Source organism: Erythranthe guttata, chromosome 3 (assembly GCF_056151865.1).
Source record: "Erythranthe guttata isolate IM_541 chromosome 3, IM_541, whole genome shotgun sequence".
Lineage (NCBI taxonomy): Eukaryota > Viridiplantae > Streptophyta > Magnoliopsida > Lamiales > Phrymaceae > Erythranthe > Erythranthe guttata.
In genome coordinates, this window is record NC_142535.1 from 676,413 (window position 1) to 696,088 (window position 19,676).

Here is a 19,676-nt window from a genome sequence, read left to right on the forward strand (position 1 = left end):
GACTTACCATAAACAAAGGTACAAAACCTTTCACTGCTTCTGCCACATTATCTTGTACATACTTCATTAGCAAATCAACAACCAGTTTTCCCCAATTGTACTCTTTTAATTGATCGATGTCGTCGCACAGCTTGAACATCCACGCACTGGCCACATCCCCAGAAATTGTGAATAAAAGACTGGACAATATATGTACTATTACTATACGTACGGTGTCTTCAATATCCTCTTCAATATTGCTTCCAATAATTTTCATCAACTCTTTTTTCAGTATTTTTGGCGAAACCTTTGTGTAGCGTTGGAATATCCTCCTTCCTAGTAGAGATTGTTGAACACTACATCGTTTTGAATATTTCACCCGGGTCCCAGATTTGATTCCAAATATCAAGTCAAACTCGTTTGGATGCATTTTGAGAGTTTTGCCTGCTATTTCAAATGCACCTCGCTTTTTGTCATACGTTAGTAGTAGTTGTATACTACCATCTTGTGCCCCCCTTACTGAGGATGGAAGTACTTGTTTTTTCGCAAATGGTAATACGAAATGGTAGAAGGGCGTTCGTTTTAGGCAATTAAGGTGTGCTTTCGTTAGGTGAACGTTCCTGAAGAATAACCACGTTGCCCAAAGGTTTGATCGAAACTGTCTAACCCAAGTACCCTCTGTCTTTCTCTTTTTTACTATCCTTTTAGTACCCTCTGTTACACAAATTAGGAATAACATTAATTAAACTATCAAACTAGGCATCTTTAGAAAAACAGTTTTGCAAAATAGTCAATTTACAGATTGTATATGAACAAAATACTGCACTATTACCTAAATAGTCTATTAACAGAGAACAAAAACAGTTTACTAATAATTCCAGAACATTCAAGACACCCAAGCAAATAGGCTATTTGGAATCACAATGGCATGTGCTTTTTTTGACCGAGCAAGTACTACATACAAATGCACACTAATTCCATCAAGAATAACAGATTAATAACAATCTTAATGAACTATTTAAACAACCATCTACAATATAGCCATATAATATACAATTACATAATTGTCCAAGTAATTGATTACAAAATAGTATGCCTGCAGTATACTCAAACACGAATTGCACTTTTTTTATTCAAAGTGATATGTTCAAAATATATACCAGCAAACCTACAATGAAAGATTGAACTATTTCTATTTTCGCTAATTGCGACTACTTAAAAATTTCAAAAACAGTCTATTAACAGTTAACACAAATAGTTTATTTACAAAGTAGTCAATTTACAGAATAGTCTATCTAGACATAATAGTCTATTTTCTCAGAATTGTCTATGTCTATTTGCCCACGATTAAAATTGTATTAAATCCACATAAATATACTTCAAATACTCCCTTTACACCCAATTAAAATTGTATTACTTTCCTCATGATTTTTATTAGTCAACGATTCGTAGTGACCTATTTACAAAATAGTCTATTAACAGAGAACAAAAACAGTTTACTAATAATTCCAGAACATTCAAGACACCCAAGCAAATAGGCTATTGCGACTACTTAAAAATTTCAAAAACAGTCTGTTAACAGTTAACACAAATAGTCTATTTACAAACTAGTCAATTTACAGAATAGTCTATCTAGACAGAATAGTCTATTTTCTCAGAATTGTCTATGTCTATTTGCCCACGATTAAAATTGTATTAAATCCACATAAATATACTTCAAATACTCTCTTTACACCCAATTAAAATTGTATTACTTTCCTCATAATTTTTATTAGTCAACGATTCGTAGTGACCTATTTACAAAATAGTCTATTTACAAACAACAGAAATAGTCGAATAAATACATACGAATAGACTATTTTGTATTTCACATGGTGTTATGCAAATTTTCGACTGAACAAGTCATACAAACAAATCCCACAAATTACAGCAGGAATACAAATTAATTACCTGCGTCGGTTAGCCGAATGTCGTTCAATGCTTTCGTCCTGCGTTCTCCTGTTCACAAAAATAAAATGTAAAACAAACACATTTGTAGGCTGTGTTTTTTGGTATAATCGAAAAGAGGATATAAACGAACTAGACTATTTCAAGGGGATACTTACTGCTCCCAGGCCTTGCTTTATTTCCCGATTGCGCTGCGTTGGTGTCCATAGCTTCAAGAATTTCACCTTTTTGGGAAATTTTGTCGCTCTTTTTCCTTTTTTTTATTAACACAGTGCACGATACAATATGGGTGTATCGCTGATTTTGGTGGGTGGGTGAGTTTAAGAATTTGGCTGCGATTCAATTTCTCTACTCACAGGTTTCGTTGCCGGCGTAGTCGTCTAGCAGATTTAGGTTTTACCGTGGAAGTTATGGAAAGATTATGGAGAGCGAGATTTGGGGATAAAATCTCACAATTTTCAGCAGTTTATTTCCCAGATTTCTCGTGATTATTTTATCAGACATTACGTGGCTCAAATAAGGCTATTTTCGGGATTAATTAAAATAGTGGGTTTCCCACCAATATTGAAAATATGGCTGGATCCCCCATTATTAAAAAAACACTAGAGGGGGTTATGACTAATAGTCCCAATAATATAATGTCATTGGGCTGGATTATTTGATTTTGTTTCTCCAAAAGTAACGTTTTCTTTTTTATTTTTTTTAATATTTTGAAACAAAATGAAATTCCACAAATTTGGCCCATTATTTATTTATTATGATTCAACCAGATAAATACCACTTTGAACACCCACACGCGCGTGTAGGAAATTGCTTCCACTCTCTAGAATCTCAACTCCAGATTCACGTTATAGGTAAAACATCAACTAAGAAAACGACGCGTCGTCACAACGCGCGTCTGGAAACGGCTTCCACGTTTATTTATTTTTTCTTTTCTTTTCGTGAAACCTAAAAAAAAAAACAGAAATAATAAAGGCTATATATAATAATAATATATATATATACATATATATTTTATCATATATACATAAAAAAAAAAAAAAAAACATTTCTCCGCAAAAACCCTATTTTTTGTTTCTCTAATTTACAATCCCTACCAATTTTCCTTTTTCTTCCCCCACCTTCTCGACCTTCTCAATTCGCTCTTCTGTACAGAAAATTTATTGGTGAGTTGTTTCTGATTTTTCTCTATTTTTCGTGATTTTCTCTCTCTTTAATTTTTTTATTCTATTTTTCTAATTAGCGCCTCAATTTTGTAATTAAAAATTAAATTGGTGAATTTTCCAGAATAATTTTGATGTTTTACGCTCGATCCCTTGGTAAAAATACAGAGAATTCTCTGAATTTTGTAGTGCGAAAATGAAATGCTGTTGGTTTTTGTACAGCTCTCCACTTCACTGTATTATTATTATTTTTTATTTATTCATTTTCGTGTTGCTAATTATAGATTTTTCAATTTTCCCGTTACTGAATTGAACTTTTAATTAATTAAATAAATAAATAAAATCAATTTTTTTTTTTCGAAATTTGAAATTCTGGGGTTTTGTTTTTTCAGAAATGAAATTGAGAAGCTACTTCTTTAGATACTGGTGAAGATCTGCGAATAATTTATTTTCCCTTTTTGTTTTCTCATGGTGCTCAGGTAATTTCCGAAAACCCTCGAGGGTAATTTCGGTATTGTAATATGTCTGGTGCATCTGAAACGACGGCGGCGGCGGCGGCGATGGCAAACCGTGAGCCGTTCAACGTAACCGCCGCGGCTTCACAAACTCAGATGGAACATCAAATGCGCATGCCCTACGCCGGCGACGGCGCCTCCGGGTTCATGCAGATGGGCTCTTCGCCGCCGCCGTACCAATCCATCCCCTCCGGCGGCATGGTGGTGAACCACGTCGGAAACTCGAGTGAGCAGAAGCGGAGGAGAGGGCGGCCGAGGAAGTACGCACCAGATGGCAACATCGCCTTCTCCATGGCTTCTTCGCCTCAACAGCAGCAGCCACAGGGTTTCTCTCAGACGGCGGCGCCGCCTCATCTACCCTCTCAGGCGGCGGCGGCGGCGGCGGATGGATCTGGCTCACCGAGTGGTAAGAAGGTCAGAGGCAGACCTCGTGGCTCGAGAAATAAAAAGCAGCAAAAGGAAGCTTTAGGTACAGTAAGCGATCTTTTGTCAATTAAAAAAAGATTGCTTTTTTATTTTATATTATTCATATTAACTGGTCTGTCTGATTCTGGTTTGATTTATTTATATATTTATTTATTTTTATTTTATTAATATTGGAAATGAACTAAAAATAGGTGTTGATTTCATGGTTTATATGAAATACTATTTTATAAAGTCTTATCTGTACATTGGCAGAGGGATACTATATATGTATGTATGGTGGAACCTTTGTGTCTAAATTTGGACAACTCCTTATTTATTTGTTTTCTAATTGCATCATTGCTATTAAGTAAACACTATTTTTTTTTTAATTTATCAATATTCTAATTATTGCTATGATTAAAAATGGTTTGATTGCAGGTTCAACTGGTATCGGATTCATACCGTACGTTCTCAATGTGAATGCAGGAGAGGTCAATATTTTTAAATCTTGTTCTTTTATGTTAAGTCAACTGTCGATGGAACTTGGTTCGTTATTTTGGTTACGATTAGCAATATCTGTTATCCCTTTATGTTACTTAAACATGAAAGATAAATCGGAACTAGGAACGAATCTTTACGACTTAGTTTATAAAATGTTGTTCTTTAACTCTAACTGATTTAGGTGGTTAAGGGGCCAGTTCTTCGAAATGGTGGTCACTGCTGATTAGTTTGTCCTGTTAACAATCTGTTCCGGTAATACGATCGATCTGGAATTTATTTTAATAACTTAAATTGATTAAAATTAATTTTAAATAAGATTATAAATGCTGAAGTTTTGACAATAATGGATTTAAGAACTTAAAAAGTTTTGAACTTTAATTTGCAAATATGTTTTAAATTTAATTTATTTTGATAAAGATATTGTTGATGAAAGAAAATTAAATTTCACAAATTGAAGGGAACAAAAAGTACATAAAAGGGGTTGAAATGAAATTAAAATTATGATGGCTTTTGTGACCGCCGAAATATCTGGTTAAAAAAAATTCTGTTTTATGTCAAATTTGCTGGCTCATGAATTTCAACATTTACGACCCTTAACCAGCTCTTAAACCAACTGTATGGTATGTTGTTGACCTGGCATGTTGACCGTGGTCTCTTGCTCGGACTTCACTTGAGCAAGTGAGCTACGAGAGACAGCATTGCTTACATGATTCTGCTTATACTAAATATAATCGACAGGATAAAATATTCAATGATTTTTGCTGTCCGTGTGAATAAAATGTCATATCATCTACATGTTAATAACAAATCTTATCGTCTTTCCTGTTTTATGACGTTGTTTATCACGGCTGTCACGTGGTACATCTAACTAAGCCTAAATACCTTCGACCATATTAATTGGTTATATCCTATTTGGTAAATTGATTGCTATAATTTTTTCCTTATAATCTTTATTATCTGTGTTTCTGGTCTATTAATTCATTATCTGCAGGCCCTCGTTTTTTTCCCCTTGAATTTTAGGTTATCAGAGTCTTTATTAGCTAATTGACAAATATAATGTACCCTTTTTCGTTTGAGAGATTTCACGAATATTGCACCTTTAGTAGGTAGGTATCTGTTATCATTTATTTCAACGCTGATGTATCACATTGAATCGTACAACATTTTATATGAATATAACATTGAGATTGGAGCTTGTGCTACACTGTTTCTCCACTTTCTCCGAAAACCGGAAAGTGGGGTTCTATCAATTTTTTGGTCCTTCTCGACTACTACATGAAAAAGGAGTGGAATATGATAAATTCAGTGATTTGTAATTTTAGCTAAATTAATTTTGCAGGATGTCTCTTCGAAAATAATGGCTGTTTTTCAGAACGGACCAAGGGCTGTGTGTATCCTATCTGCCAACGGTACCATATCGACTGTGACACTCAGCCAGGCTGCAACATCTGGCGGAACCGTTACTTATGAGGTATGTGGGTGTATTTTATATATATATATTCCTTTTTCGCTTTCTTTGCTTCATTTAAGGATAAATCTAATCTCTATTTTGTTTTGGATTTTCCAAATTTAAAATCTATCTGATAACCAAAGATATAATAATGGGGTATAAAAGATTTCAACTTTCTTGGAGTTGGTTTGGTAGCTAATCTATTTTCTTGCACCCGTAATAAATTTATGTATAATCCGATTGTCTGAATATGTGATGTGGATTACCACGTATATCAGATGTTTGTTCATGAAATTGGACTCTATTATCGGCAAGTTCTTAAATTTTATTTGCACGTTTATGAATTTAGGCCACGTTTCATTTGCAATGCGATGGATTATAAGGAATCTTATAATATGGAATAATGAATGAATCGAGTTGCTCTTGAAATTAACTTGATTACAATTATATACATTGTGATATGTAGGGCCGGTTTGATATATTATCGCTTTCTGGCTCGTTCATGCTATCTCAAGTTGGCGGCCAGAAAAGAAGGACAGGTGGCTTAAGTGTCTCGTTAGCTGGTCCAGATGGCAGTGTCTTAGGTGGTTCTGTCGCTGGTTTACTTATCGCAGCTACCCCAACCCAGGTTAGCTTGTCCGATAAAATATCATTAAAACGCGTGCAATACTATTTATTGATAAATCCGTGTTAGAATTTTCATTTTTCCGATGTAATAATTGCAGGTAATAGTAGGAAGCTTTCTGCCAGACGGGCACAAAGAAGGGGGGAGGAAGAAGGGGGCATCATCAGTTCCGGCGAGAGTGAACACTGGTGGCAGTGGCGGTGGTGATGGGGGTGGCGGCAGCAGCTCTTTTTCACGAGGAACGCAGAGTGAGTCATCCGATGGGGGCCCGTTAAGCCCGTTAAATATGACGGGTGGTCATCCTTTTAACGAAATAACCCCACAAGCCATGTCATCCATGCCTTGGAAATAAATAAATAGTTTCTTCCTATAAAAAGAAAAAAAAGGTACTAGTTGCTATGTAATATTATTATTATTATTAAATTATAATTTTTTTTTCGGAGGAAAAAGGGAAAGACCCAATGGCTGCATTTTCGTGCCACCGTAGTCGAGTTAGGTTCTTCGTTAACCGATCTTTTTTTTTTTTCCGTTTCTACTGCGGCTGTTGCGGTTTGTTTGTTTGTATAAAGTTGGTGGTTAGTTCTTTTTGATTTATTTCTTCTCTTTAACCTATTTATTTTTGCTTCATCTTTATTTATTATAAATTCGCATCGTAATTTCTAATCGTATACGTATATGTATCCGTGCGTGCTTTAGTTTTTACATACTTATAAAAATTGACAGTGAACTTTCGAAAAGTGAGCATTTCAACAAAATATGACGCTAAACTTGTAAATGTTGGCAATGAACTTTTGCATGAAAATTGGTAGTGAAGTTAAAATTTTGAAAATTCCAATTTTGAATTTCCGGTTTTTTCTAATTTCGATCCAATTTCAATTTATGAAATTAATTTCAAAATTTTGATTTTTTTTTTGAAAATATACTAATAATATCAAAATTATTGTGTATTTTGCACTTTTGGTTACTAAAAATAGGAATTTTTCGAATTTGGTCGATTATGATTTGAAAATTTCCGATTTTGGAACAAGCTTTTAAATTTCAATTTCCGAAATTTCGATTTTAATTTTTAGGGAACAAAATTGGAACTGCTTTTCACTTCCGAAAAAAAAAAAATGGAATCTTTTTTTTCGGAAACACTAATTCCTATACCATCCGTCCGATTTCCACCCCTAGTTGAAATTATCATTTATAGAAAAAGAAAAGAAATAGATAAAACTTTGTAAGTGAGCCCCAAATTATATTTATTTAATAGTAATTGGAAAAAGAAAAAAAAAAGAAAAGAAAAAAAAGAAAATAGAAAGAAGACCAATACAATACAAGTGTCGTTTCTATTACATGCCTTAAAACACAGCTCTTCTTGTTTACCTCTCTCTCCCGAAGAATCAACCAATACGCTAATTCGGTAAGAACTCTCTCTCTTCAACCTAATTATCTTCACCCAAATCAGTATTTTTTTTTTGTTAAATTTTATTTCTTTACTTCAATTTTTAAAACCCCCCTTCTTTTTAATTTTATTTTTAATTAGCTTTTGTGTGGATTAATATTGGTTAGCCCGTTTGGTTGTTATTAATTTCTGATCGAAGCTAATTTTATTTTTTGTTCTGGTTGAGGTGGTGCCGTTTCTTGAACGCCCATGTGTGTTAGAATTTTAATTTGGAACTATTTATTTCGGTTTTTGGGTTTTCGGGTTTTTGGTTTCGGTTTCGGTTTTCAATGTTTAGATAGTTAAATTTGTTGTAGCTATAATGTGGCTCAGAGTGTAGCCAGTTCAAGTTGGTTGAATTTGTGATTTTAAGAAAATAAAAAATAAAATATAAAAATTACTTCTTTACGGTAAAGATTAAATGATAATCGCAGCCGAGCGAATGAGTTGATTAGCTCGAGTTTAAAAGATTCCGACTCGTCGCTTTATTTTGTAGCAGTTCTAGATGTCTAGCAAATGCATTTTACTCATCCATGATTGCAATCATGAATAACTAATTAAGCAGTTTTGTAGTTACGATTCCGATATTACGGTGACCGAGTTCGAAAATTCTATACGAAGTCGTAAAGAAAATTGCCCCATCTTAATTAATTTCCGATGTTATCTCTAAGTCGACTTAATTTATTACATCGCAGTTGGCAAAAAATCGAGCATTAATCTGGGACGATGGATAGCTTAGATCCAGCAAAGGTAAAGAAAATCACATGGAAAAGAAGCAAAACACAAGTCGAAAATGTGAATCACGAGGCGGAGGGTGAGAAAAGGCCTCGTTGCGATGATTCTCTACAGGTGTCCACACCTCCGATAGCATGCAACCTCGCGCAGTCGTACGTGATGCCCATGCTACCCATGCCGAAAATGGACGAGTGGTGTTTGAAGAAATCTATTTGCTTCGGTGGGACTGCGTGTAGAGGAGTAACCGGCCCCCCCGTAGGAGTTGTCGATATTGGCGTTAGCAAAAACGCGTATTATTTTTGCATTGCTCTACCTGGAGTCAAGAAAGATCCCGGTAATTTAAATACCCTATGTTTTTAAAATTTATTCGCTTCCTTATTTATCGTGTATGTGTTACTTAATGAGACGAGATATATTTATATATATTTTTTTAGAACTGTCGAAATGAAGAAACTTGAGATAGTTACGGAGAGTTTATTGCATTCAGCACCCATCTGTTGAATCGACTTGCTAAAAGACTCCTCGTGTTATAGATATTAGCAAAACCGCCCTAGGATGCATTTGTTTTAGCACACAACCCCCTAAATGATGCTTTTTTAGGGGTTAGTTTGCTAATAAAATTGAATCGTTTTGGGGGGATTTTGCTAGTATTTATAACACGGGGAGTTATTTAGCAATTAGAGTATACACAGGGGTGCTGGATGCAATTAACCCTACTTTCGGATGCTCAAAGCTTTCGAATGTGCATTATGTATGCGACTTATAATTTAGTGCATCCGAAATATTGCTCCAAATTATATTCACAAATTAAATTTTTTCTTTTTTCGTTTTTAATCAGGTGAATTCAGCTGTGAAATACGAAGGGAGGGGAAGGTGTATATCCAAGGTGTGACAACGACAGGTGGCAATACGGTGTCGAAATACTCTCGAGTATTTGTAATGAAAATGCAGCAGCAATGTCCACCTGGACCATTCACACTCTTGTTCAGCTTGCCGGGCCCCGTTGATCCTAGGTTGTTTTCTCCCACCTTCAGATCCGACGGTATTTTTGAAGGTGTCGTTGCTAAATACGATCACTAGTTCCGTTTCGTGTGTGGTGAATATGTACATAATCGATCAGCTTGCTTGCCGTGCGCACGTATTTTGTCGTTACTTAGCTAGCTCGTTTTTATTTTCACGTAATTTTCTCAGATGAAACTTATGCGTTTTTTTTGAAATCGTAGCTAGCTAGAATTTTGACAATGTACTTCAAAGACATAAATGTAACCTCCTTAATTCAGTCTAAATCTAATTTTGTTAGATTAATCTTTTATTAAGCTCTATAAACTAAACTGTGTATCTCTGTATATAACTTAACGCTCTAACGAAACTCTAAATATGTTCAATTCTATAACAAATTAAAAAAAAAAAAAATAGAATTAACAAATTATCTAAATTATAATTGTCAAAATAACCGTGTTCTTCGTGAATCCACGTTGGAAGGACATCATACCAAAGTCGTACAATTAGGACCTCGATATGGTTTTATTCTTTTTATTGTATCGGAGGTTATGTTCTTTTTTGCTTTTTTTTCGGGCTTCTTCTCATTCTTCTTTTGCACCTACGGTAGAGATCGGAGGTATTTGGCCCCCAAAAGGGATTGGGGTTTTAGATCCTTGGGAAATCCCTTTTCTTAATACCCTTATTCCCCCCTCATCCGGAGCTGCCGTAACTTGGGCTCATCATGCTATACTCGCAGGGAAGGAAAAACGAGCAATTTACGCTTTAGTAGCTACCGTTTTCTTGATCATATGTGGTATTCGCCAATATCTTGATCATATGTGTAATAGAATGGAATGTCCGGATTCTTAGGGTGCCCGTCGGAGTTGGAGTTCGGGTCCCACATTACTGCAAACGCTATGGCGCTCGAAGAGTTGGTGATTGAAATTTCGGCCGAACGACCAAGATATTGGCGGTTACCACATATGATCAAGATATTTTGTATGCGAACAGGCTGTGCGGATATTTTGAATTTGCTATAAATCCCTCGGACAGCTTAGACAGAAAATAGACAGTTTAGACTTAAAATAGACAGCTTAGTTGGAAAGTTTAAATTGAAAATAGACAGTCTAGACTAAAATTGGACAGCTTAATTGGAGAATTTAAATTGAAAATAGACATCTTAGGCCGAAAACCAATGAAAATAACATGTTTCCAATATGTGGTTGACGAAAATTAGACGGTCGGCGACAGAGGACTAGTAGGGATGGGCAAAAATGCCACTTTTGGGAGTGGGTGTGGTTTTGAGGCCGGATGAATTGGAGGGGAATAAAAAAATTTCGTTCTAAAATGACTATTTTCAGTCTACTGTCCGAGGGACTTATAGCAAAATGTGAAAATATGAATGTCCTGATGTGAAAGAGTATTAGCGCCCAGAGGTGTTTAGCGAATCGCCTCTACAATTTACAGCCTTGTGTGAAGAAAGTGAAAGGTTTTACTAATTAATATACGCGTTTATAATATGCTACACTGGGTGAAATACACCGGGTAGATCTTTACCATTTAAAAACACACAAATACGCAAACACACATTCACATTGGTGTGTGTAGATCAACGATAAAAATCCTTCCAGTGTAACCTTCACCGGATGCAACATAGAAATAACCCTAATGACGGCTCAATTTCGAAAAGAAACCCTATTGAAAGACGACTTTCTCAATTAATTATGTTAGGTCTTTTTTATTTATTTTTCATTTTAAATATTTAGGCTTATAAATATGGAATCACATCATATTTCTCGTTATCTAATTACAAAGTCTTATTGATTTTTTTCTTTCTTCTAATTTGACTCCATTAATTTCACCCAGTAATGAAAATTAAAGAGGAAATCAGATAATATAAGTGACATAATTACATTATTCCTTATAAATTTAATAGTATATGGAAAATCTATAATTGTATGAATCTTACAATTACTGATTTAACAAATATTTTTTGATAAATCTGATATGAATTGTTTATTTTTACTTATAAAAATTCAATCATCTCCACCTATTCTACACAAACCTAAACTCTCTTCAAGAATTACGGAGAAAAGCTTTAGAATCATGAAAAGCTCGGTTCGTCTCGTCGTTCTTCTATTTCTAGTTCTACTTTGTAGAGGTGATATATTTTTTTTTACATCGATTTTAACATTGACAAATTAGATTTTTTTTCTTAAAAAATAAATGTCTATTTGTTTCTTATAATGCATATAAATGCCAACGATTTTCTCTTTCTGCAGGCGAGAACGCAAAGAAAAACCGTTGTTCCGAAGAAATTTTTCTGCGAAGTTCTAAAGAAGTGTGTAGTATAAGCCTTTGCAAAAAACTATGCCAAAAGGCGCTAGAGGGAAGCGTTGTCTTACGAGCATACTGTACTTTGAGTGATACTTGTAATTGTGTTTATCGTTGCTAAAAACATCGGCCAACACTTTTTCGTATTGTATTGCCATGAAATTCGAATAAATTAGAGACCTTATTTAAACATAATTATCGAGTAGCATCTATATATATATATGTATGCCTGAAATCGAAGAGGAAATTCGATCTTTGATATCGATAAACAAATCAAACAAAAATGCTTTACTAAGTAATTAAGTTCTGAAAAAGTTACTCCCTCCATTTAATTTTAAGTGTCGTTTAAGCTGGATGCACAGTAATTAAGAAAATTATTAAATAGATTTATGGGAGCGTGAATTAACATAATATATAGAATAAATTAAGATTACTGATGATGAAGCGCACAAGGGGAAGAAAAAAAACCCGAGTTCAATAACTCGTTGCATAATGCTTGACCAACGCAATTTACCTCTCTCATGTGGTTTACAAGTTATTGTACGAGAACGAATTCAAATACCAATGGACATGTACAATCAACGAACGTATACATCAACAACCGACGATTTCGGGCTTATTTTTCATACAACGTTTCCGATCCGACATAGAAAAATAAAAAAACACGAAAAAAGAAAAAGGAAAATCTAAAACGCATAAATATAAATTCTAATTAGCAACAAGTAATTAAATACAACATTTTTTTTCATTTTCTTTTGATGATCACTTCAATTTTCTATCGACGGCATCAGCCTGTTTAGGAGAAAATCGATTTCCGTCGACGGAGGTGAAGATGGTGGTGGCACCGCCACCCTTTGGGCTGAGCTGCCACTCGACGGCACCGTGACCCATAAGATTATATTCCCCCAAATCGGTGTGCTTCAAATATGGGCTGCTCTCCAATGGCAACTGCTGCATTTTTGTTTCTCTCTCTTCTTTTTCTTGATAATCTTCTCTCCTCAGCTGTTGTTGCCCTTCCATTTTCTTACTTTGTTTTTCTTCGGATAAAACTCATTTAACTATGGTTTTTTTTTTTATGACAATTTTTGTATAGTGGTACATGTGAAAATTTAATATTCATCAAATTAAGTAAAAAAAAAGTGTCAACATTTAGTTATTGTTGGCCGCATTCATCGATCCTACAACGTCGTACCACCTTTGACAATGGAAAGTAGATAATCAATAATTATAATAAGGGCAAATTACGGCCACCCCTGAGATATGGTCAAATTACGAAAAAAACTCTTTTTGTTAGGGTAATTACAGCCATCCCCTCTTTTTAAATTTGTTTACATAAAATTCATGTAATTCGATTATTACCGAACCAAATCGTATATTCAGCTCGGAAAACGGTACGAAATATTGGCGTACCGAAATTTCGGTTCGATTTTACCGACTTAATATCCCTAAATTTACGTCTGGAGGGGTATTTTCGTAAGATAATATATAGTTGAGGGGGTATCTGTAATTACCCAAACTGAAAGGGGGTTTTCATAATTTAACCATAACTCAAGATTATCTATTGTTATTACGAGTTAATTGCAAAATTATAAGCAATCATTTATTGTAAATATACGTCACATGTATATAGTACATGTGATTCGTCCGAATAGGTTGATAGATCTTTTGGATCCGGATGTGTTGATGGATTTACTGGATTCTGCAAATAAGAACACAAAAAGGGAAAATCGGGCTGATGCCGAAGTTAGCACTCCGACGGCTAAGTCAGTATGTTTCTGATTTGAGAAATATTAAAGAAGAAATTGTCTATATTTTTGGTATGAGAGATCATATATTCAGTTGAATTAATCTCTTACTATTTATAGAAAGAACTTGTGAGAACGGACTCCAAATACGGACTCCAGTTCCATTTTTGTTGTCACGTCAAGAATATTTCAGACTTCCAATGACTATTAAATTAAACTGACATGTCTTCTTGATGAACAGTGTTGTAGGCTGCTTATTCCCTAGACTGCATATTCTCTGACAACTTTTGACATTTGGGGAGGGGCATATAAATATATGTTAATTGGCTCAGATATCAAACTATATCTTGTAACTCTCGCCCTTGCCTTCTCGTTATTAGAGCGACCCACCTCTCGCCCCTGCGATCGACTCTCAGGTAGGCTCCTTAGATAGGCCCAGACCATTGATTTACCAAATCATCTAGTCTGTATATTCTCTGCTATTCCTGACATTGGAGAAGACGTGCATTAAATGTGAGTCGGCGGCACTGATCTTCTTCATAAATCGTATCCACTGTTCCCATCCTCCTCTCTCGCGTGGGAACTCCTCCTTTCCTCTCGACAGAAAACGGACTCCCGCGAGATTTCAATTATTGGGCCTTACCGGGCCTTCTTTTAATGGGCCAAGGCCACTTTTACCGAATCAACTAGCCCCCTGCTCGCGGGGACATATCTAAAGTCTCTCGCGAGTATGTTTCCTTTCCTCGATCCCAAAAGATTTGGCAAATTAAAAATATATCTATTTCCCTTGACTTTCAGTCTTCTTATATTTATTATTTACTATTTTTTTTTTTTTTTTATGCCGGTTACACTTCCCAAAGTTGCGGCCCTTCACCCGAGGAGACACCCGTCTTTTCGACTTAAATGCGACGGTTGTATTGCCCTGGATAACTGTGCAGCCGTCGTTTCATGTCACTCCCTCCCTCGTTATAAATACTCCCTTCTTCTTCATTTCTTCATTTTTCTCTCCTCTGCCCTTTCTTCCCCTTTTCCGGCATTTGTTTCTTCCCCCTCCGACGATTATTCCGGCTCTCTTTTTCTCCAGGTACACTTACTCCTCTTCTTTTTTGCTTTCTTTTTGCTTTCCTTTTATTCACCTTTTCCCTTCAAATACCCATGGCCTCCTCTTCCTCTTCGTCTGGAGAGGCTCCTCCTCCTCCCTCCGTGGTTGGTTCCTCACGCGCCGCCATGCCCAAGAAGAAAAAGAAAATAGTAACCTCCAAGGTGCGGGGTAAACCCTCCTCTCGCAAGGCCGGGGCATATAAATATATGTTAATTGGCTCAGATATCAAACTATATCTTGTAACTCTCGCCCTTGCCTTCTCGTTATTAGAGCGACCCACCTCTCGCCCCTGCGATCGACTCTCAGGTAGGCTCCTTAGATAGGCCCAGACCATTGATTTACCAAATCATCTAGTCTGTATATTCTCTGCTATTCCTGACATTGGAGAAGACGTGCATTAAATGTGAGTCGGCGGCACTGATCTTCTTCATAAATCGTATCCACTGTTCCCATCCTCCTCTCTCGCGTGGGAACTCCTCCTTTCCTCTCGACAGAAAACGGACTCCCGCGAGATTTCAATTATTGGGCCTTACCGGGCCTTCTTTTAATGGGCCAAGGCCACTTTTACCGAATCAACTAGCCCCCTGCTCGCGGGGACATATCTAAAGTCTCTCGCGAGTATGTTTCCTTTCCTCGATCCCAAAAGATTTGGCAAATTAAAAATATATCTATTTCCCTTGACTTTCAGTCTTCTTATATTTATTATTTACTATTTTTTTTTTTTTTTATGCCGGTTACACTTCCCAAAGTTGCGGCCCTTCACCCGAGGAGACACCCGTCTTTTCGACTTAAATGCGACGGTTGTATTGCCCTGGATAACTGTGCAGCCGTCGTTTCATGTCACTCCCTCCCTCGTTATAAATACTCCCTTCTTCTTCATTTCTTCATTTTTCTCTCCTCTGCCCTTTCTTCCCCTTTTCCGGCATTTGTTTCTTCCCCCTCCGACGATTATTCCGGCTCTCTTTTTCTCCAGGTACACTTACTCCTCTTCTTTTTTGCTTTCTTTTTGCTTTCCTTTTATTCACCTTTTCCCTTCAAATACCCATGGCCTCCTCTTCCTCTTCGTCTGGAGAGGCTCCTCCTCCTCCCTCCGTGGTTGGTTCCTCACGCGCCGCCATGCCCAAGAAGAAAAAGAAAATAGTAACCTCCAAGGTGCGGGGTAAACCCTCCTCTCGCAAGGCCGGGGCATATAAATATATGTTAATTGGCTCAGATATCAAACTATATCTTGTAACTCTCGCCCTTGCCTTCTCGTTATTAGAGCGACCCACCTCTCGCCCCTGCGATCGACTCTCAGGTAGGCTCCATTGATTTACCAAATCATCTAGTTTGTATATTCTCTGCTATTCCTGACATTGGAGAAGACGTGCATTAAATGTGAGTCGGCGGCACTGATCTTCTTCATAAATCGTATCCACTGTTCCCATCCTCCTCTCTCGCGTGGGAACTCCTCCTTTCCTCTCGACAGAAAACGGACTCCCGCGAGATTTCAATTATTGGGCCTTACCGGGCCTTCTTTTAATGGGCCAAGGCCACTTTTACCGAATCAACTAGCCCCCTGCTCGCGGGGACATATCTAAAGTCTCTCGCGAGTATGTTTCCTTTCCTCGATCCCAAAATATTTGGCAAATTAAAAATATATCTATTTCCCTTGACTTTCAGTCTTCTTATATTTATTATTTACTATTTTTTTTTTTTTTTTTTTATGCCGGTTACACTTCCCAAAGTTGCGGCCCTTCACCCGAGGAGACACCCGTCTTTTCGACTTAAATGCGACGGTTGTATTGCCCTGGATAACTGTGCAGCCGTCGTTTCATGTCACTCCCTCCCTCGTTATAAATACTCCCTTCTTCTTCATTTCTTCATTTTTCTCTCCTCTGCCCTTTCTTCCCCTTTTCCGGCATTTGTTTCTTCCCCCTCCGACGATTATTCCGGCTCTCTTTTTCTCCAGGTACACTTACTCCTCTTCTTTTTTGCTTTCTTTTTGCTTTCCTTTTATTCACCTTTTCCCTTCAAATACCCATGGCCTCCTCTTCCTCTTCGTCTGGAGAGGCTCCTCCTCCTCCCTCCGTGGTTGGTTCCTCACGCGCCGCCATGCCCAAGAAGAAAAAGAAAATAGTAACCTCCAAGGTGCGGGGTAAACCCTCCTCTCCCAACCGGTGATCTTTTCCATTCAGCGTTCGTTATAAACCACTCCCCCTCGGGTAGGGGTGGGCATTCGGGTCGGGTCGGGTTATTCGGGTCGGGTTATTCGGGTTTTTTGCAAAAAAAATATTACCCGAACCCGACCCGAAATAACCGGGTACCCGGCAACCGGGTACCCGGTTATTTCGGGTCGGGTTCGGGTTTTGCTATTTTTCTCTACTTTTTTTTTCTTAAATTTTTTTTTTTATGTTTTTGTATTTTTTATTTATTTCCTCTGTAGATAAAGGCAAGAAAATCAAAATTCTCATTACCTTCACCACCACCACCACCACTTATCTAAATTAAAATACAGAGATTCAATAATCTCCCAACGAAGACGATGAACACGCTGAGGGTTCATCTTCACTTCAACCACGCCAATCCCACAGGCCACAACCCATCATGTAGAAAGATCCCCCGACCTAAAACCCACAACCCACTTCCCAAGATCAGATTTTTAGGCGGAGAATCGCCGCCGCCGCCGTCGCTTACTACAACCTCGAAAACAGAACATTCAAGAATGGTGATTCTGGGAGCTGTGTCTTTAGGGGTGGCGCTCTTCGTAATGGGTTTCGACGACCACCTAAAAGCGTTGGCTTTTCTACCAGAAGGTCCGTCCGTTAATGGAGGATTTTTGGGTTATATATAATTATTAAATATATAATTTTTTTTTTTTAACCGGGTACCCGATCGGGTACCCGGCTAGAATTACTAATACCCGGACCCGACCCGGTTTGGAAGTACCGGGTACCCGAACCCGGAAAAAACGCGGTTAACTCAAAAATTACCCGATCCGGTCGGGTAATACCTGACCGGGTCGGGTAATACCTGACCGGGTCGGGTCATACCCGAATAACCCGACCCGAATGCCCACCCCTACCCTCGGGCTTTTTCCATTTAACCTCTCGCCCGAGATTGGGACTTTTTAGCGGGTTGTCCAACAAAGTTCAAAATTGGCCTCAAAGATTCTTTTTTGTTCGCCCCCCTTTTCCAGAGGTTTTTCCAACCTCCTTTCTGTTAGATTCCCCGGCACCTATGGCCGTGTCAGAGGGATGTAAGCCGTTCCTCGCTCATTTGGCCGCACGCGCCCCTCCTGAGCGATGGGACGTTGAAAAATTGATCGCCACTCCCCCTCTTTTTACTCGCTCCGGCCTTTGGGCCCTGTCTTGCCCCGACTCTCGCTCTCTTGGTACTTTTATTCCCCATTTATTTACTGAATGACATAGTTGTACTGCTCGTTTTCTTGATTGTTCTTTATGCAGGCGAGATGATGCGAGAGGCTATGAAGGCGGCCTTAGCCAAACAACGCGCACAATCTTCCTCTCGCCAAATCTCGTAATCCACGAGTCATGCACCTTCCACCCGCCAACCTTCTCCAGACAGAGCCGTGACGAGTGCGGCTCCAGGCGCTTCCTCCATCCCTCCGCGGCCTGCGACATGGGAGCCTATCATCGAGTTGGGCAGCGAGAATACTGCCCAGGGTGTGCCCGACCTCTCGATTTCTGCCGAGAGGACTCCGTTGGGCTTGGGGGGTCCAAAATCTATGCGCATCCCGGAGAATGAAGGAACTTCTCTCGCTTCAAAACGCTCTCGAATCCGGGAGGGTGGCTTCCTGTCTTCTTACCACCCTGATATTCCCATGGAAGACCTGTTCCTGCACTTTGATCAGCTGAGGTGTGCCGAGGATGCTCAGGCTCTTGAGCGGCTGTCTCCTGAGCAAAAGAATGCTCGTCTATTATTTCATGCTTCTCAGGTGAAACCATACTTTCTATATGGTTTTATCGAGACGACTTGCTTCATTAGAATATTTTTCTCGTATGTTTTTGCTCTTATACCTTGTGATTTTTCTTAGATGAACGTGCTTCTAGCTCACGGCTTTGGTGCAGACGAGACCTCTCGTCAAACTGAAATCACCCGTCTCAAGAAAGAGATTAACGAGAAATCCTTGGAGGTGCTCCAATTGAGAGATTATGCTCGCCAGCTAAAACAAGCTAAGGAGACTTCAGACGAGAAGGTTCAGACGGAGGCCCAGAAATATAGAGAAATGAAGGCCTCCTTAGAGAGCAAAGTCCGGAGGCTAGAAGCAGAGAAAGAACACACAATGGCCGTGGCTCGCGAGACCACGAAGAATATGGAGATAGAATGCATCCGCGCAGTGGCGCACGAGAGGGCAAAAGGATTGTACGATACTCTCTGCTCACCAAGCGGGCAGCATTTTTTAGACAAGTATCGTGAGGCCTTAATCAACAAACTATCCCCTTTCGATGCATTTTGCCTCGAAAGCGGCCTCCATCGGCGTCGGTTATTTCGAACGCGGGATTCGCCTGTATGCAGAGAGGAACGGCTATCCCGATCCTACTGAAGTCATATGCTACTTGCTCGATTAGCTCGGTGACGAGATTCCCGGATGGGAGGGCAACCCCGAAGAACCACTCGATCATGATTGGTGGTCTCGGGTCCTTGAAGAGATGCTTGCCTCTCTTAACCGTTATGCCTCTCACGCTCCTTCGACAGTGGCTCAAATGGACTCGGGCCATCTCCTCACCTCTGATCTTCCTTCTGGCTCAGCCCCCGCTCTCGCAGCTTC

The 19,676-nt window shown here is 38.3% G+C and overlaps 2 protein-coding genes across 3 annotated transcripts; both read left to right on the forward strand.

The window, feature by feature from the left end:
* Window positions 1-2,931: 2,931 nt before the first annotated feature.
* On the forward strand, window positions 2,932-7,003 carry LOC105953660 (AT-hook motif nuclear-localized protein 10). Of its 2 annotated transcripts, XM_012977337.2 has the most exons (6): window positions 2,932-3,092; window positions 3,569-4,073; window positions 4,448-4,500; window positions 5,850-5,981; window positions 6,427-6,588; window positions 6,686-7,003. In XM_012977337.2, exons 2-6 carry the CDS (start codon window positions 3,611-3,613, stop codon window positions 6,935-6,937), a joined length of 1,062 nt encoding a protein of 353 aa, XP_012832791.2. In that variant the 5' UTR covers window positions 2,932-3,092; window positions 3,569-3,610; the 3' UTR covers window positions 6,938-7,003. The 2 variants fall into 2 exon arrangements, with proteins under 2 accessions (XP_012832791.2, XP_088671466.1); XM_088815340.1 differs by lacking the exon at window positions 2,932-3,092 and having other exon boundaries at window positions 3,275-4,073.
* Window positions 7,004-7,898: 895 nt separating this feature from the next.
* LOC105953636 (increased DNA methylation 3) lies at window positions 7,899-10,048 on the forward strand. Its single transcript, XM_012977310.2, has 3 exons — window positions 7,899-7,987; window positions 8,704-9,077; window positions 9,582-10,048. The coding sequence occupies exons 2-3, from the start codon at window positions 8,735-8,737 to the stop codon at window positions 9,821-9,823; spliced, it is 585 nt and encodes a 194-aa protein (XP_012832764.2). The 5' UTR covers window positions 7,899-7,987; window positions 8,704-8,734; the 3' UTR covers window positions 9,824-10,048.
* Window positions 10,049-19,676: the final 9,628 nt, after the last annotated feature.